This window comes from Scyliorhinus canicula, chromosome 8 (assembly GCF_902713615.1).
Source record: "Scyliorhinus canicula chromosome 8, sScyCan1.1, whole genome shotgun sequence".
In the NCBI taxonomy this organism is placed as follows: Eukaryota; Metazoa; Chordata; class Chondrichthyes; order Carcharhiniformes; family Scyliorhinidae; genus Scyliorhinus; species Scyliorhinus canicula.
This window is the reverse complement of record NC_052153.1, coordinates 80,219,344-80,238,319: the sequence shown is the minus strand read 5'-3', so window position 1 is coordinate 80,238,319 and position 18,976 is coordinate 80,219,344. Positions and strand designations below refer to the sequence as shown.

At 44.3% G+C, this 18,976-nt stretch overlaps 1 protein-coding gene across 5 annotated transcripts in view; it reads left to right on the top strand.

The window, feature by feature from the left end:
- The window catches only part of dapk1 (death-associated protein kinase 1), a 290,457-nt gene that overhangs the window by 170,864 nt on the left and 100,617 nt on the right, over window positions 1-18,976 (top strand). For all 5 annotated transcript variants that reach the window (XM_038804815.1, XM_038804813.1, XM_038804812.1 and 2 more), the window contains exons 13-15: window positions 2,632-2,730; window positions 3,107-3,205; window positions 9,134-9,232. In XM_038804815.1, coding sequence (XP_038660743.1) covers window positions 2,632-2,730; window positions 3,107-3,205; window positions 9,134-9,232 — 297 coding nt within the window. The remainder of the gene's footprint in view (window positions 1-2,631; window positions 2,731-3,106; window positions 3,206-9,133; window positions 9,233-18,976) is intronic.

Below are 18,976 nucleotides of genomic sequence, written 5' to 3'. Positions count from 1 at the left end.
AATAGGCAGACTATGCAAGATGATAAATTAACTTCACCATATTACAGTATATGTTACATAAAATTATATCACCTTGTATACTTTGCATAACCAAGATATTTATGGCTCCTGAAGCGTAATAATGGTAATTGTAAGTAATTTCATGTTATCAAGGTAAGCAAAATTGTGTAAAATGCTGTCAGCTGTCTGATTTATTAACATAAAGCATAGGGAAAATGTCATTTTAATAACAGCGGACACCCTGACTGCTGTGGATATCTAGTTTCTATTTGATACCTACTGCTTAATATTGTTGTAGGGAAATTTTACAAAATTACTGCCAAAATTAGTGGTCTCTTTTAATCCCCCCCCCCCCCCTTTTCCGAGGGCAATAAGGTTAAATAGCTTGGGAGCTCAAACTAGGAAATGGTGAGAGTGCACATCCTTAACCCCACCTAACTTTGGACATTACGGGGAAATTTAACATGACCAATCCTCCTAACCTGCACATCTTTAGACTATGATAGGAAACCGGAGCACCCGGAGGAAACCCACAGACACTGGGAGAACGTTCAAACTCCACACAGACAGTCATCCACGATTGCATTTGAATCCGGGTCCCTGGCGCTATGAGGCAGCAGTGCTAACTAACCACTGTGCCGCCGTGCCGCTATCTCCTCTTTACCTGACTGGCAGAATCCTCTTGGTAAAGACACATGTTCGCTGCTGGTGTCCTCTCGCTCTCTGCTGCTTTTACTTCTTGTTCACTTCCTCATTGAAGTCTCTATATTCAGTCTGGTTCTCAATTATATTATCCACCTGACATCTCTCGTGCACCCTTTTTCAGCTTCCTTTTCCTCTCTATCTCTATAGTCATGTTGGGAGCTCTGGGTTTGTTTGTCTGACCTTTTCCCCTTGTGGCAATGTACCTTTTTAAAACAGCCGTTATTCAATTACAGTTCTGCCTGCCAATTTTTGATTCCAGTTTAATGGACCAGATCTGTTCTCATCCCATTGAACTTAGCCCTCTCCATTTAATTATCTTTACTCTGGATTTCTTCATATTGTCTCCTATATAGCCAGCCTAATGCTTATGCTTATATCACTGTCTCCTAAATATTCCCTTACTGGCACATGGTCCGCTTGCCCCACCGCATATACAGTGAGGGGCGGAATCCCCACTGTTCACCAATTTAGCCCACCCACTGCATGTACAGGCTGTGGGCTGGGCTGGCATGCATCAAAGACCAACTTTATTCTCAGGTAGGTGGGGAAGAGGCAAGCAGTCCACACACCACACACACAAAAAATAGTAAAAAGACAGAACCAGAGTGCTGGTGCAGCCATAAGTTTGTACACTCTGGTTATCATTGCCTGCATCGCTACCATGTACTATTGTTTTGTCATCTCTCTTTAGGCATCCAAATTTCCTCTTGCCTGAATCCCCCTCCCTCTTCTCGACCCCCACTATTTAGTTTACAGCCCTAGTTATATGATTTGCAAGTACACTGGTTACAGCACAGTTCAGGTGGGAGCTGTCCCAATGGTACAGCTCCCCCTTTTCCCAGTATTGATACCAGTGCCCATGAATCAAAAATCATTTCTCCCACACCAATTCAACTCTTTCTTCTTATTTGCCCTCTTCTAATTTGCTTGGGGCTCAGATTGTAATCAGAGATTGTTGCCTTTGTGTTTCAGTTTTTTAAATTTAGTTCATAACTGGTCATACTTCCTCAGCAGAAGCTGTTTCTTACTCCTAACTATGTCGTCGGTGCCCATGTGTACCATGACAACTGGATCCTTCCACTCCCAAGTTCCTGTCCAACCCTGAGGAGATGCCCTTAACCCTGGCATCAGGCAGGCAACACAGCCGGGCCTCACTCTCCTAGCTGCAAAGAAAGTATCTATCCACCTAACTGTACTGGTCCCTACTGCAACTATATTCCTTTGCACCCCCAACACTTGAATAGCTCCCTTCACCATAGTGCCATGGTCAGTTTGCTTGTCCTCACTACAGTCCCTGCTCTCATCCACATAGCTGACAGCACATAGATAGTGGAGGGGCTACAAAAGGACTGTGGACAAGAATAGCTGGGTGATTGTGTATATCTGGATTACATCTGGATTATAACCCCTTGTTCTTGGATAATCGCCAAGGGACAGTCTACAATACAATGGGAGAGCTATGGATGAATCCTTGACACACTTCCAGAGTGATAGTTTAGAGGTGGAAACAGGTGTTAGAAACATTGAACCTGCTGAACACTGGCAACAGCTGCGGCTCCTCCATTGCTACCTTCTGGATTCCCATACCTGCCTCTCATGCAGTCACACCCTCCTATACCTGACATGAAGCATATCTGATCTACCTAGCCTGAGGTGATTGCCTCCTGGAACAAAACATCCAGGTAACCTTCCCTCTTCCTGATTCATCAGTGTCGAAGCTCAGACTTCAGCTCATCAGCTCTGAACCAAAGCTCCCTGAGCTGCAGACACTTACTGCAGATGTGGTTGCCATGGATCACACAATTGGCCGTTGAGCTGAAAGATGAGCATCCTTCAATAAGTATTCAATTTAAATAAAAAAGGAAAATTAGACATTTGAATTTCCATTTCCCATCACATTCTTGAATTTGTTTAATCTTTCTGCAGCACGGAACACCTCCATTGATGATTGCAGCTGGTTGTGGAAACATTCAGATTCTTAACTTGCTCATCAAGAAGGGAGCAAAGATTGATGTACAGGACAAGGTTTGTACGGGAACTTCACAAAAAACAATGTTCATGGGTGGAAAATATTGTATTTCTTGTCACTGAATTTCCATATGTAATGCATATATGTCATGCAACTGGAAAGTATAATTTTGTCACAAGCTATAAAAAAATAAAAGTGGCCATTTGGTATCCATATAATTTTCCTAAAGCTCCAATACCAATAAAGTAAGTAAAAAAACCAGTTGCCATTTATGCAGTCATGTCCTGATGAATGTTTATTTAATTGACTTCAGATGGTTGTAAATGAGACCTATAAATTTCACTTTAAAAATGTACTTGAAAATTATGATGTTCCTTTGTGCATCAAATACTTTAGATGGCTTTTCATAAAATGAATCTCTTTTGTCTCTAGTCTGGCTCAAATGCACTTTATTGGGCAGCAAGACATGGCCATACTGCAACATTAAAGTTCTTGCATCAGAAAGAATGTCCACTGAATATACAAGATAAGGTAAGCAAGAATCCAAAATTAATACTAATGTCGCCGTCATAATTCAAGTAAATGCATTCTTGAGTTAGGTTATTTAGAAATGGGTATATTTAGATGGAATTATATTTTTTCTGATTAAATTCATGGTGAGAAGCTCTAAAATTGTTGTCTTGTGTAGATTCAATCAATTTTCTGAAGTATTTAGAATTAAAGGAAAGGTGTAATATGTGATTTCAGAGAAATAATCAGCTACAGCAGCATCTCCATTACAATTCTAGATTTTAAAAATTACTCAGGGTAACAATATGTTTTGTAGATAATTGTGAGTAAATATTTATCGTAATTTTGCCACCGAAATATTCAACTATACCATCCTCCTGTCCAGCTTCATGGGACTACCATCCACGCTTACTCTCTGATAGTAGTCAGAGCACCTTCAATAATGACACCTGTTCTCATCTCTAAACCATCGCTGTTGGAAGTTTATCAAGAATTTATCCAAAGCTCTCCCACTGTAATGTACAGTCTGTTCCTTGGCAAATATCTAAGAACAAGGGGTTGTAATCCAGATACACAATCACCCAGCTCTTCATGTCCAGTCTTTTGTAGCCCCTCCACTGCCTCTGTGCTGTCAAACTAATTGTGGATGAGTCTCCACGCCCTTCAGCTAAAGTTCTGGGTCAGGTTTTTTCAGTTGGCAGAGTTTCTTACTTTGTCACCAAAGAGTTCAGTGGAATTACAGCAGCCCCACAGCCATTTAACATTCCAAGGACTTTTGTCTCTCACTCACTCGGGCAGGAGTCCAGCCTCCGAGTGGTGCCGGCCAATCTGAATGGCCAGGAGCTCTGACGTATCAGCAATACCTGTGACAGCTGTGGCCAGGACTGGGACTACAGGCAGTTCCGAGTCCCGGCAGTTAGATCATAGATCATAGAATTTAGAGTGCAGAAGGAGGCCATTTGGCCCATCAAGTCTGCACCGGCTCTTGGAAAGAGCACCCTACCCAAGCCCACACCTCCACCCTATTCCCATAACCCAGTAACCCCACCCAACACTAAGGGCAATTTTGGACACTAAGGGCAATTTAGCATGGCCAATCCACCTAACCACATCTTTGGACTGTGGGAGGAAGCCGGAGCACCCGGAGGAAACCCACGCAGACACGGGGAGAATGTGCAGACTCCGCACAGACAGTGACCCAAGCCAGGAATCAAACCTGGGACCCTGGAGCAGTGAAGCAATTGTGCTAACCACAATGCTACAATGCTGCCCTAAGTTGTGGGGAGAGAAGCGTGATGGAGAGACCGGGGCCTTCATAATCTGAGGCTGGGTGACCAGCGGGCTTCCTTCCTGCTCCTGAACTCCTGTCAGGCTGAAAATTGAGGCTAGACTGGAAGCTGCCTTTAGGTAACTAATAATTGGCCACTTGAAAGCCTCATTTGAGGCGAAGGCAGACAGGCTGCTCTGGGTCTCACCTGCCCCACATAAATTGCGAACAGGTTGGGGAAGGTGACGGAATTTTACAGGGGCTCCCTCCTGTCTACAAACCCACTGGCAGGACTGTAAAACTCTGCCAACAAATACTTAAGCTATCGATATTTTTGTCCCTGTGACAAACTCCATTCCTTTGCCATTGGCTCCATCTCCTTCCACAGCCACCATTCCAAAATGAGTTAGGCTCTTTATAACCTCAGCACTCCGTTCAACCTCAAGTTATTTTTTATCTTGCACCCTCTCTCCTCGCTGTAGCATCACTCATCCATGCTACCACCTCAGTCCCGTCCACCACTGAAACCCTCGTTCATGACTTTGTCATCTTCAATCGTTCCAGTGCTCCTCTTGCAAGTCACTCATCCTCCACCCCAATTTGTCCAAACCTCTGCTCCTTATGTTCTATCTTTCACCAAGTCCCGCTGATCCATCTCATCATCCCCATTTGGCTGCACAGCATTGCTACCACATCCCCAATATCTTGTCAAGGCCCATTTTCCATGGGTCTCTTTAAATTCCTCCATGGTCTCATTGTACTAATTTCCTGCAACTCCACAAACCTCTCATTCTGTTGCTGAGTCAGTCTTATGTGCATACCCTCATCCTTCACCCCATCGCAGATAACTGTGTTCAGCTGCCAGCTCCCACGTTGTCTGGAATTTTCACCATAATCATTCTATTTTCTACTCCTTTAAGACTCTCCTTAAAACCCACATGTTTAACCAAACTGTTGATTATCCTTCCATAATAATATCTGCTTCTATGTCTCGGTGGCTATTTTCCACATGTTCTTGTTAAATGCCTTCAAATGTTGTTCTATGTTGATGGAATTATATAAATATAAGTTCCTCTTTCCTTCTGATTGTATGGGCAGCACAGTAACACAAGTGGATAGCACTGTGGCTTCACAGCGCCAGGGTCCCAAGTTTGATTTCCCCGCTGGGTCACTGTGTGTGGAGTCTGCACATTCTCCCAGTGTCTGCGTGGGTTTCCTCCAGGTGTTCCGCTTTCCTCCCACAGTCCAAAGACTTGCAGGTTAGGTGGATTGGCCACGATAAATTGCCCTTAGTGACCAAAAAGGTTAGGAGGAGTTATTGTGTTACGGGGATAGGGTGGAAGTGAGGGCTTAAGTGGGTCGGTGCAGACTCGATGGCCCAAATGGCCTCCTTCTGCACTGTATGTTCTATGTTCTTCATCATAATCATTGAGCCTGGAGCATTTTCTCCTTTATCCAGGTTGGGAGACAAAAGGCAAATATTGATGTAATTTATGGTTAAAGTGATTCCGCATTCTTCTTAGAATCAGAATAATCCAACACCGAAGGAGGTCATTCAGCCCATCAGGTCAATGTTGGCACTTTTTAAGAGGGAGTTGAAATGAGACTTGCAATGAGTCCAGCAGCCCTACTCTTTCCACATGACATTGCAGATTTTCCCCGTTTATCCAATTCCGTTTGGAATGTTTTTATTGTATTTGCCTTCGCCACCCTTTCAGGCAGTGCATTCCAGATCATGCCAACTTATCATGTTTGCTCATGTCACTCTTGATCCTTTTATCAATTACGATAACTCTGTGTCCTCTGGTTACTGCCCCGATGGTCACTATATGCAGTTTCTTGTTATTTACTCTATCAAAACCATTCATGATTTTGAGCACTTCTATCAAATTTCCTCAAGCTAAGGAGAACAACCCCAGTTTCTCTGGACTCACCACAAAGTCTTTCATCCATAGAACATAGAACAGTACAGCACAGAACAGGCCCTTCGGCCCTCGATGTTGTGCCGAGCAATGATCACCCTACTCAAACCCACGTATCCACCCTATACCCGTAACCCAACTAACACCCCCCCTCCCCCTTAACCTTACTTTTTAGGACACTACGGGCAATTTAGCATGGCCAATCCACCTAACCCGCACATCTTTGGATTGTGGGAGGAAACCGGAGCACCCGGAGGAAACCCACGCACACACGGGGAGGACGTGCAGACTCCACACAGACAGTGACCCAGCCGGGAATCGAACCTGGGACCCTGGAGCTGTGAAGCATTTATGCTAACCACCATGCTACCGTGCTGCCCCTGCTACCATTTGAGTAAATATCCTCTACATCCTCTCTAAAGCCTTGAATTTGCTTTCCAATATGGTTATGCCCAGAATTGACCTGTTGGGGCCGAACCAGATTTTTGTAATGGTTTTGAATGGTTCCCTTATTTTTGTAATATATGCTGCTGTTTATAAAGTTGATGGTTCCAAATGCCTCAATGTCATGTCCACAAGTATTCTATTTCTGCTTTAGTCTTTTAGGTAGATAAGCACTGGTGCTATTTAAATATTTTATATTCATAGAACCTGACTGCAGATCATTGTGGTTGCCTCAAATTAGCACATCTAAAATACTGCTTTAAGCTAAGCTGAGCAGGTTGACAGCAAGAGTATTCTGGGGCTAAGGTAAGAGGAGATAGGAAGCCAAACAGTGTATGCCAGAGCAGTGGGCTGGCAGCGTGCAGTCAACTAAGAATGGGATCAGTTTCGTAGCAATGGGGAGGGGCATCTTTAATAACGAACCTGTGGGAGGAAGAGGTTTAATAGAAGGGACAGGATTAAATTACTGATCAGCCGTGTCTGCGTGGGTCTCACCCCCACAACCCAAAAAGATGTGCAGGGTAGGTGAATTGGCCACGCTAAAATTTCCCCCTTAATTGGAAAAAAGGAATTGGGCACTCTTTTTTTTTTTAATTTTTAAATTTAGAATAAAAATAAAGAAATTACTGAATTGGGCCATGTTCATGACAACAGCGTCAAAAAGGTGGACACGCCAGGCAAAGAAAGGAAATAAAATTACTGAAGCTATCAAGAAGCATTGTTGGTTTTAAAAAATTTGTCAAGACAGAGAGGGCGGCATGTGGCGCAGTGGTTAGCACTGGGACTGCGGCACTGAGGACCCGGGTTCGAATCCCGGCCCTGGGTCACTGTCCGTGTGGAGTTTGCACATTCTCCCCATGTCTGCGTGGGTTTCACCCCCACAACCCAAAGATGTGCAGGCTAGGTGGATTGGCCACGCTAAATTGCCCCTTAAATTGGAAAAAAGAATAATTGGGTACTCTAAATTTAAAAAAAAGACAGAGTGTGGATTGTGATTTGTAGTAACATATAGGCCCAGACTGGGGAAGGATGGTATGGTTTCCTCTCCAAAAAAAACAATTTATATGCTAATCTGATGTCGTTGGTGTTTTTATTGTTGCCAGATTTTTATTTTCAGATTTTTTAAAAATTCAATCTCGTGGTGAGAGTTTGCTTACAAGTTCAGTAACACGTTTGCTACATCACTGTACCCATTATGGGTTGTTAAAGCTTGACACTTTGTTTTTCTGCTTTTGTTATGATGGTAGTGGAGATCTAATGGAACGCTGTCGTGGCAGTTGTATCTTGGAAAATGTTTTCTCACAAGAAAATTGAATTTCTTGTAGGAGGCGGTTAGCTGTTTTGTACTTTGCTTATCTCAATGAAGGAATGCAGAGAAACAGTTGGGAAAAATATATTTAGAAACCACTGAACAAAAGATGGGTTGTGGAAACAAATGAAGTGAAGACATTTAAAACTAAATACCAATTTGCCTTGATATGTTGAACATGTTGGTATAGGCCGCACTGATATTCTCAGGCCCCAATGCCTGTACAGCAATTGGAGATTTTGCTGCTGCCTGTCAGTTGAGTAAATTACACAAAGTTAAATTCAAAATGTGGCCAATTATATAAAAATATATGCCAAGGCATGACTGTGATCTCAAACAATTCCAAATTATTCAACCTGTAAAATTGTACATGAGGGGTGGGATTCTCCTGTCCCCCAGGTTTCCCGGCGACGTGCAGTTCGCTTGCTGCTGGATTCTCTACTCACGCCGCTTGTCAATGCGATGTTCTATTGAAGCCACCCCGTGCACCGCAAAACCCGCAGGCGGGGTTGTGCTGCCGGCGGGAATAGAAAATCCCAACGGCCACAGATTCCAGCCAACATTGTACAAATCCATTTGCATGCACACGTGCACTTGTTCAGGTTTTCATATCAAGACTTCACAAGTCAGTCAACCACCTCCTACAGAAGGATCAATTTCCTATGAGGAAACATTCTCCAAGATACTCAATGTTCTGCTTTCCTCTGCTTCTCCTCGCCCCCTGAATCTCAGGTTCTTTCTGATTTTGATCTCCTGTACTTTAAACTACATTAAATAAAAGCTGTGGATAACTGCTGAACTGATTTTTTTACTTGTCCAAAGGTATTCTATTTCTGCTTTAGTGTTTTAGTAGCTAAGTACTGGTATGTTTTGAAATGCTTTGTATCCTGAAAGCACTGTAAGTGCCCTTGTGAAATGTGTCCTGTAGATTATTCAGAGTTTATAGTGAATTTCAATTTGTGTGCACTATGTTTTGAAATCTTAGTTTTGTTTATATTTCGCTGCAGTCTGGTGAAACTGCCCTCCATGTGGCTGCCCGCTATGGTAATATGGAAGTGGTACAGTACCTCTGCAACGTTGGGATTAACCCAAACCTTCAAGACCGGGTAAGGCTTATAAAATTGAAATTTAAATGAAATCTCAATTCAATATTATTCTCAAACAATTCAGATTGGTTTTTTTGGGTCATCTGTTGTACTAATACTTGCATATAACCAGGTAATTGATGATTGCAGTGAATATGAAATAGGACTAAACTTGATAAATCCCCTGGATCTGATAATCTATATCCCAGAGTGTTGAAAGAGGTGGCTGTCGAGACAGTGGATGGATTGGTGATAACCTTCCAAATTCTGGAATTGTTCCTGTGGATCGGAAGGTTGCAAACCCCACTATTTAAGAAAGGAGGGAGAGAGGGGAACTACAGACCTAACCCCGACGTGATATCCATTGTAGGGAATATGCTAGAATCTATTGTAAAGGATGTGATAATGGGGCACTTAGAAAATAATGGTAGGATTGGAAACAAGGATTAATGACTGTGAAATCATGTTTGACAATACCTGTCGGAGGGTGTTACTAGCAGGCTCCATAAGGGAGAACCAGTGGATGTGGTGTGTTTGGATTTTCAGAAGGCTTTCTCTAAGGTCTCTCACAAGGGTTTAGTAAGCAAAGTTAGAGTATATAGGGTTGGGGGTGATATGCTGTCATGGATTAAGGATTGGTTAAATGATAGAAAACAGAGTAAGAATAAACGGGTCATTCCCAGGTTAGCAGGCGATATTAATGATTTGGATGTGGGGACCAAATGTAATACTTCCAAGTTTGCTGATGACACAAAACATGGTGAACAGCAATTTATACTGCATGAAAAAAGGGTGCTGATTGGTTGGCAAGTGGACTCTGGTCAAGACGTTGCCATGGAGAATGCACCAAAGGGCAGTTTTCCCTAATACGTTGTTTGATTGAAAAAGGCACAATACCTGGATAAGCCTTTCTATTTGCAGAGGACAGACCCAAGTGTATGGATATAAGTAGCTTCTAGCAAGCGTACGTGAACCATCTCGGGAGCTTGACTGAGAATCTTAATTTGGTTGATAGTGTAATGCTTGGCACACTCAGGATTGTTTACTAAGTGCTGCCCAATCGCAGAATCACATCTAATGTTGAACACTATATTCTGAGTTTGCCTGTGCTCGCAAAACTCAGAATCTCGTGTCCAACATTAGGTGTGATTCTGCAATTGGACAGCACTTGTTGAACAATCCCGAGTGTACTCGGGTGGCACGGTAACACAGTTGCTTCACAGCGCCAGGGTCCCAGGTTCGATTCTCAGCTTGGGTCGCTGTCTGTGCGGAGTCTGCATGTGCTCCCCGTGTCTGCGTGGGTTTCCTCTGGGTGCTCGAGTTTCCTCCCACAGTCCAAAGATGTGTAGGTTAGATGGATTGGCCATGCTAATAAATTGGCCTTAATTTCCAAAATGGTTACAGGGATTGGATGGAGGCATGGGCTTCAGTAGGGGGCAGGATTCTCCACCACCGTGATTCTCCATTTTGCCAGCGCCCGGGGGTTTCCCGACGGCATGGGTTGCCCCACAATATGGAAACCCCATTGACCGGCCGGCGTAACGGAGAATCCCGCCAGCAGGTCAGGGCAGAAATGTGGCGGGGTGGAGAATCCAGCCCAGGGTGTTCTTTCAGGGGCTGGTGCAGACTCGATGGGCCGAATGGCCTCCTTCTACACTGTAAATTCTATGTAATTCTATGTACTAATAATTACACAAACAGCCAATTTAAGATTGCCTGGGGTAGCATGGTGACCCAATGGTTAGCACTGCTGCCTCATGGCGCCGAGGTCCTGGGATCGATCCAGCTCTGGATCACTATCCGTGTGGAGTTTGCACATTCTCCACGTGTTTGCGTGAGTTTCACACCCACAACCCAAAGATGTGCAGGGCAGGTGAATTGGCCACGCTAAATTGCCCCTTAATTGGAAAAAATGAATTGAGTACTCACAATTGATTTTTAATAAACATAAGATTGTTTGTCAAGCTTGCAATGTGGCTCACTTGCGTTTGCGAGAAACTACATATATACTTTTGCAGGGCCCTGTCCTCAGCAAACACAATATGTTCAGGCACTGCATTTTATCCAATGAAATCATGGGGACAACTGTTTCTTGGTGCATTCTCCATGGCAATGACTCAACCAATCAGAGTCTACTTGTTAACCAATCCACATCCTTTTTTCATGCAGTATAAATATGGTTCTCTTTGCAATTTGATACTTTTGCCTGTCCAAATGAGTGCATATCTTTTCTCTTACTTTACGGTTTACTTTTTTCCAAATGATTTTTTTCTTTAACCTGACCTGAAGATAGAAACACTTTATTGGAGCACTGGCTTGTGGGTCTCATTGCCTCTAATACCTTATCGAAAAGGCCATTCTTCATGTATATCTGGACATGGGATGTTGACAGACTTTTTCACAAAGTGGGAGCATCACATCAGGTCCCGCTGTCTTAAACTGATATCTCCATAAGTATTTTACAACCGGGGTTATTGGGGATTACTCTAAAGCAGGACCATTAATTTTTTGCCTCTCATAGCCTGGAAACAGTGACGTTGATTTTGTTGTGCTGCAACGACTGGCTCAGTTGCATCAGCTATTTAAACACTTCCTGGTCAGTCTCTATGGTTTGGTAGCAGATCCAGTGATGTGTAGAATTTGTATAGTTATCGGTACTTGAGGACTGAAGGAGCAGAATACTGATTCTTTCAAATCTCTTCATGGGCTGGAAATTTTATGACCTTTTTTCTTTTCCTCTAAAAACCTATTGGTCCCTTAAATAAAAAGGGAGAATGCTGGGAATATTCAGCAGGTAAGACAGCATTTATATAGAGAGAAATAAAATTGATATTTCAAGTTGATGACTTTTCATCAGAACTGGGAACAGTTCGAAATGTATTAAGTTTTCAGCAGAGGGTGTGTGGGACAAGGACAAAATGAAACTGATCGGGTTGAAGATAGAAATTGAAAGAGATAAGAGGGCCAAAGGGAATGGTGATAGTGCAAGAAACGAAAGGAAAGATATGCCTGAAGCAGGCGTGCTCCTGACTGAAACCAATAATAAGAGGAAAACCAAAATATTCAAAGAAAAGGAAATTTAAAAGGGGACAGAGTTTACTGTCTGAAGTTGTTGAACCCACAAGAGTCCAGAAGGCTGTAAAGCGCCCATTTGAAAGATGAGGCTCTGTTCTTCAAGCTTACGTTGAGCTTTGCCGGAGCAGTGCAATAGGCTAAAGAAAGAGATATCAGCATGGGAGCAAGGTTGAGAATTAAAATAAAAGGCGCTGGGTCTTCTTGTAGCTGAACAGATGTGTTCTGCAAAATGGTCACCCAGTCTGCGTTTGAACAAAGAAAATTACAGCACAGGAACAGGCTCTTTGGCCCTCCCAGCCTGCGCCGATCCAGATCCTTTATCTAAACCTGTCGCCTATTTTCCAAGGATCTACTTCCCTCTGTTACCCGCCCATTCATATATATGTCTAGATGCATCTTAACTGATGCTATCGTGCCCGCCTCTACCACCTCCGCTGGCAAAGCGTTCCAGGCACCCACCACCCTCTGCGTAAAAAAACTTCCTACGCACATCTTTCTTAAACTTCCCCCTCTCACCTTGAAATCGTGATCCCTTGTAATTGACACCCCCACTCTTGGAAAAAGCTTGTTGCTATCCACCCTGTCCATACCTCTCATAATTTTGTAGACCTCAATCAGGTTCCTCCTCAACCTCCGTCTTTCCAACGAAAACAATCCTAATCTACTCGATCTTTCTTCATAGCTAGCACCCTCCATACCAGGCAACATCCTGGTGAACCTCCTCTGCACCCTCTCTAAAGCATCCACATCCTTCTGGTAATGTGGCGACCAGAACTGCACGCAGTATTCCAAATGTGGCCTAACCAAAATCCTATACAACTGTAACATGACCTGCCGACTCTTGTATTCAATATCCCGTCCGATGAAGGCAAGCATGCTGTATGCCTTCTTGACCATTCTATCGACCTGCGTTGCCACCTTCAGGGTACAATGGACCTGAACTCCCAGATCTCTCTGTACATCAATTTTCCCCAGGACTCTTCCATTGACCGTATAGTCCGCTCTTGAATTGGATCTTCCAAAATGCATCACTTCGCATTTGCCTTGATTGAACTCCATCTGCCATTTCTCTGCCCAACTCTCCAATCTATCTATATTTTGCTGTATTCTCTGACAGTCGTCCTCGCTATCTGCAACTCCACCAATCTTAGTATCATCTGCAAACTTGCTCATCAGACCACCTATACCTTCATCCAGATCATTTATGTATATCACAAACAACAGTGGTCCAAGCACGGATCCCTGTGGAACACTACTAGTCAACTTTCTCCATTTTGAGACACTCCCTTCCACCACTGCTCTCTGTCTCCTGTTGCCCAGCCAGTTCTTTATCCATCTAGCTAGTACACCCTGAACCCCATACGACTTCACTTTTTCCATCAACCTGCCATGGGAAACTTTTTCAAACGCCTTACTGAAGTCCATGTATATGACATCTACAGCCCTTCCCTCATCAATTAACTTTGTCACTTCCTCAAAGAATTCTATTAGGTTTGTAAGACATGACCTTCCCTGCACAAAACCATGCTGCCTATCACTGATAAGTCTATTTTCTTCCAAATGTGAATAGATCCTATCCCTCAGTATCTTCTCCAACAGTATGCCTACAACTGACGTCAACCTCACAGGTCTATAATTCCCTGGATTATCCCTGCTACCCTTCTTAAACAAAGGGACAACATTAGCAATTCTCCAGTCCTCCGGGACCTCACCCGTGCTCAAGGATGCTAGAAAGATGTCTGTTAAGGCCCCAGCTCTTTCGCCCCTCGCTTCGCTCAGTAACCCTGGATAGATCCCATCCGGACCTGGGGACTTGTCCACCTTAATACCTTTTAGCATACCCAAAACTTCCCCCTTCCTTATGCCGACTTGATCTAGAGTATTTAAACATCCATCCCCAGCCTCAACATCCGTCATGTCCCTCTCCTTGGTGAATACCGATGCAAAGTACTCATTAAGAATCTCACTGATTTCCTCTGAGTCCACGCATAAATTCCCTCTTTTGTCTTTGAGTGGGCCAATCCTTTCTCTAGTTACCCTCTTGCTCCTTATATACAAATAAAAGGCTTTGGGATTTTCCTTAACCCTGTTAGCCAAAGATATTTCATGACCCCTTTTAGCCCTCTTTATTGCGCGTTTGAGATTTGTCCTACTTTCCCAATATTCCTCCAAAGCTTCATCAGTTTTGAGTCGCCTCGATCTTATGTATGCTTCCTTTTTAATCTTAGCTAGTCTCACAATTCCACCCGTCATCCATGGTTCCCTAATCTTGCCATTTCTATCTTTCATTTTCACAGGAACATGTCTGTCCTGCACTCTAATCAACCTTTCCTTAAAAGACTCCCACATTTGAAATGTGGATTTACCCTAAACAGCTGCTCCCAATCCACATTCCCTAGCTCCTGCCGAATTTTGTTATACTTGGCCTTTCCCCAATTTAGCACTCTTCCTTTAGGACCACTCTCGTCTTTGTCCATGAGTATTCTAAAACTTACGGAATTGTGATCGCTATTCCCAAAGTAATCACCGACTGAAACATCAACCACCTGGCCGGGATCATTCCCCAATACCAGGTCCAGTATGGCCCCTTCCAGAGTTGGACTATTTACATACTGCTCTAAAAAACTCTCCTGGATGCTCCTTACAAACTCTGCTCCATCTACACCTCCAACACTACACGAGTCCCATTCAATGTTGGGGAAGTTAAAATCTCCCATCATAACCACCCTATTGCTCCTACATTGTTCTATAATCTGTCTACATATTTGTACCTCTACTTCACGCTCGCTTTTGGGAGGCCTGTAGTAAAGTCCCAACAATGTTACTGCAGCCTTCCTATTTCTTAGCTCTATCCATATTGCCTCAATGCTCGAATCCTCCATTGTGCCCTCCTTAATCACAGCTGTGATATCATCTCTGACTAGTAATGCAACTCCTCCACCCCTTTTACCTCCCTCTCTATCCCCCCTGAAGCATCTATTCCCTGGGATATTTAGTTGCCAGTCTTGCCCTTCCCCCAACCATGTCTCAATAATACCAATAACATCATATTCCCAGGTACTAATCCAAGCCCTAAATTCATCTGCCTTACCTGCTACACTTCTTGCATTAAAACAAATGCACCTCAGACCACCTGTCCCTTTGCGTTCATCATCACTTCCCTGTCTACTCTTCCCCTTAGTCACATTGAGTTTATTATCTAGTAAATAGTAGTTCCTGGAAGGTGTGTATTGAGTCTCGGGAGGTTAGGAATAGGAGTTATGGGGTAGAGCTGCCGAGGAGGAGTGAGTTGCAGGTTAGTTATGTTTCCTGGGGTGTTTATTTGCTGTAACCTGTTTTGACCCATGTTTGTAATAAAATACATTTTTGTTAAAAAGGAGTAGGGGGTAACATCTCCTGTGTTTGAATGGGAAGGGGACAGATGTTGGGGATGACGGTCATCCCCAACCTTAACTTATCATAGACCTTCCGTTTGCCCTTGTGCTACCCACCCCTTGCTCAAAACCTATTCCTTGTCAAATCTTTCCCAGTTCTGATGAAAGACCATCAACTGAAAACATTAACGCTTTTCTCTCTCTACCGATGCTGCCTGACCTGCTGAGTATATTCACCATTTTCTGTTTATATTTCAAAGTTGCAGTATTCCACTTTTCAATTATGCATGCTACCTGTTAGGAGACTCCCACTAACTTGACCCCCCCCCCTTGCTGGAAATTGCAGTCAACAACTTGTTCATAGGAAATTAATGTAATGCCCTGCATTGTTAGAATGTACACTCTTTTGTTTTTTTTTTAATCAAAAGGCACTGAACAGCTGAAAGAAACATAGATTTAAGGTGCAAAAGGAGGCCGACCGTGCTAGTGCCTGCCAAAAGAGCTATCTAGCCTATTCCCAACTTCCAGCTCTTGGTCCGGAGCCCCGTTGGTTACAACCATTCGGTGCATAGCCAAGTGGTTTTTTTTAAGTGCAATGAGGGTTGCTTTTTTAAAATATTTTTTATTCTCCTCCTTTTTCACATTTTCTCCCAAATTGACACCCACAAACAATAAACAATGATCAGTAACAAATATGTCAATCCCCATATCAGTAACAACGATCCCATCCTCCCACCAAACCCCAAACATTAGCCCACATGTTCACACAAACAAATGACAAAAAGGAATTAGGGATCACCCATAGTCGCCATTAACACACACTGCCCCCCAACCCTCCCACCCACCCGCCCCAACTAATGTTCGATGTTATCCAGTTCTTGAAAGTGCATGGTGAATAATGCCCATGAATTGTAGAACCCCTCCATCCTTCCCCTCAGTTCAAACTTAACCTCTCAAGAGTCAAGAATTCCAACAGGTCCCCCCGCCACGCCAGGGCACAGGGTGGAGAGGTTGCTCTCCAACCATCAGGATCCGCCTTCGGGCGATCAACGAGGCGAAGGCTACAACATCTGCCTCCACACCCGTTTCCAACCCTGGCTGGTCCGACACCCCGAATATGGCCTCCGGGGGGCCCGGGTCCAGTTTCACGTGCACCACTTTAGAAATTACCCTAAAAACCTCCTTCCAGTAATCCTCTAGCTTTGGACAGGCCCAAAGCATATGAACGTGAATAGTGGCCCCCCTCCCCCCCGCAACGTTCACACACATCTTCTACTCCTTCAAAGAATCGGCTCATCCTCGCCTTCGTGAGGTGTGCTCTGTATACCACCTTCAACTGTATCAGCCCCAACCTCGCGCACGAGGTGGAGGCATTCACTCTCCAGATCACCTCACACCAGAACTCCTCCTCCATATTCTCTCTCAACTCTTCCTCCCACTTTGCTTTGATCCCTTCCAGTGGTGCCTTCTCCTCTTCCAAAGTAGCTCCGTAAACCGCCGACATTACCCCCTTTTCCAGTCCCCCTCTTGTCAGCACCTCCTCCAGCAATGTGGAGGCCGGCTTCACCGGGAAGCTCTGTATCTCCTTTCTGGCAAAATCTCAAACCTGCATGTATGTAAACATTTCCCCCTGCTCCAGTCCATACTTTGCTTCCAACTCCTTCAATCCTGCAAACCGACCCCTAAGAAACAAATCTTTTAGTGTCTTAACCCCCTTCTTCCCCCATTTCCAAAAATTTCCATCCCACTTTCCTGGCTCAAATCTGTGGTTCCCCAAATCGGCATTTCCCTTGACCCTCCCCCAACCCAAAGTGGAGGCGAAACGGCCTCCAAAATTCTCAATGAAGCTACTATTGCCGGACTCCCTGAGTATTTCCCAGGGCCATCGGGAGCGGCGCTGTTGCGAGTGCTTTCAATCCCGACCCCTTGCACAAACTCTCCATTCTGACCCACTGGGAATCAACCCCTTCAGAAGACCCATACCCCCTGCCTGCCTTCCCCTCTGTAGCAGCACCTTTCTAACTCTGGCCACCTTCCCTCCCCATATGAACAAAGTAATCCTGCCCTCAATCTCTCTGAAAAAAGTCTTTGACAGGAAAATCGGCAGGCATTGGAAAATATACAGAAATCGCACAACACATTCATTTTAACTGCCTGTACCCGATCCGCCAGTGAGAGAGGGAGACCATCCCACCTTACCAGATCAGCTTTCACTCTTTTTCCCCCCCCCCCCCCCCCCCCCCCCCCAAACTTGAAATGTTGTACCTGCGAGCCACCCCACCCCTGGGCAACCTGCACCCCCAGGTACCTAAAGTGAGTCCCTGCCCTAGGGAATGGCAGCCCCCCACCCCTGCCCCCACCCCCGGCCAATACACCACAAAATACTCACTCTTGTCTGGATTTAGTTTGTACCCCGAGAAAGAACATAGAACATAGAAAATACAGCATAGAACAGGCCCTTCGGCCCACGATGTGCCAAACCTTTGTCCTAGATTAAGAACAAATTAATCTACACCCCATCATTTTACCGTAATCCATGTGCCTACCCAATAGCCGTTTGAATGTCCCTAATGTTTCCGACTCAACTACTTCCACAGGCAGTGCATTCCATGCCCCCACTACTCTCTGGGTAAAGAACCTACCTCTGACATCCCCCCTATATCTTCCACCATTTACCTTAAATTTATGTCCCCTTGTAATGGTTTGTTCCACCCAGGGAAAAAGTCTCTGAACGTCTACTCTATCTATTCCCCTGATCATCTTATCGCCCTTTGGGCAGCACGGTGGCCTAGTGGTTAGCACAACCGCCTCACGGCGCTGAGGTCCCAGGTTCGATCCCGGTTCTGGGTCACTGTCTGTGTGGAGTTTGCACATTCTCCCCGTGTCTGCGTGGGTTTCGCCCCCACAACCCAAAAATGTGCAGAGTAGGTGGATTGGCCACTCTAAATTGCCCCTTAATAGAAAAAATAATTGGGTAATCTAAATTTAAAAAAAAAAAAAAAAAAAAAAAAAAATCTTATCGCCCTTTAAGAAGTCTCCCCTCATCCTTCTCCATTGTAATGAGAAAAGGCCCAGCACCCTCAACCTTTCCTCGTAAGACCTACTCTCCATTCCAGGCAACATCCTGGTAAATCTCCTTTGCACCTTTTCCAAAGCTTCCACATCCTTCCTAAAATGAGGTGACCAGAACTGGACACAGTACTCCAAATATGGCCTTACCAAGGTTTTGTACAGCTGCATCATCACCTCATGGCTCTTAAATTCAATCCCTCTGCTAATGAACGCTAGCACATCATAGGCCTTCTTCACAGCTCTA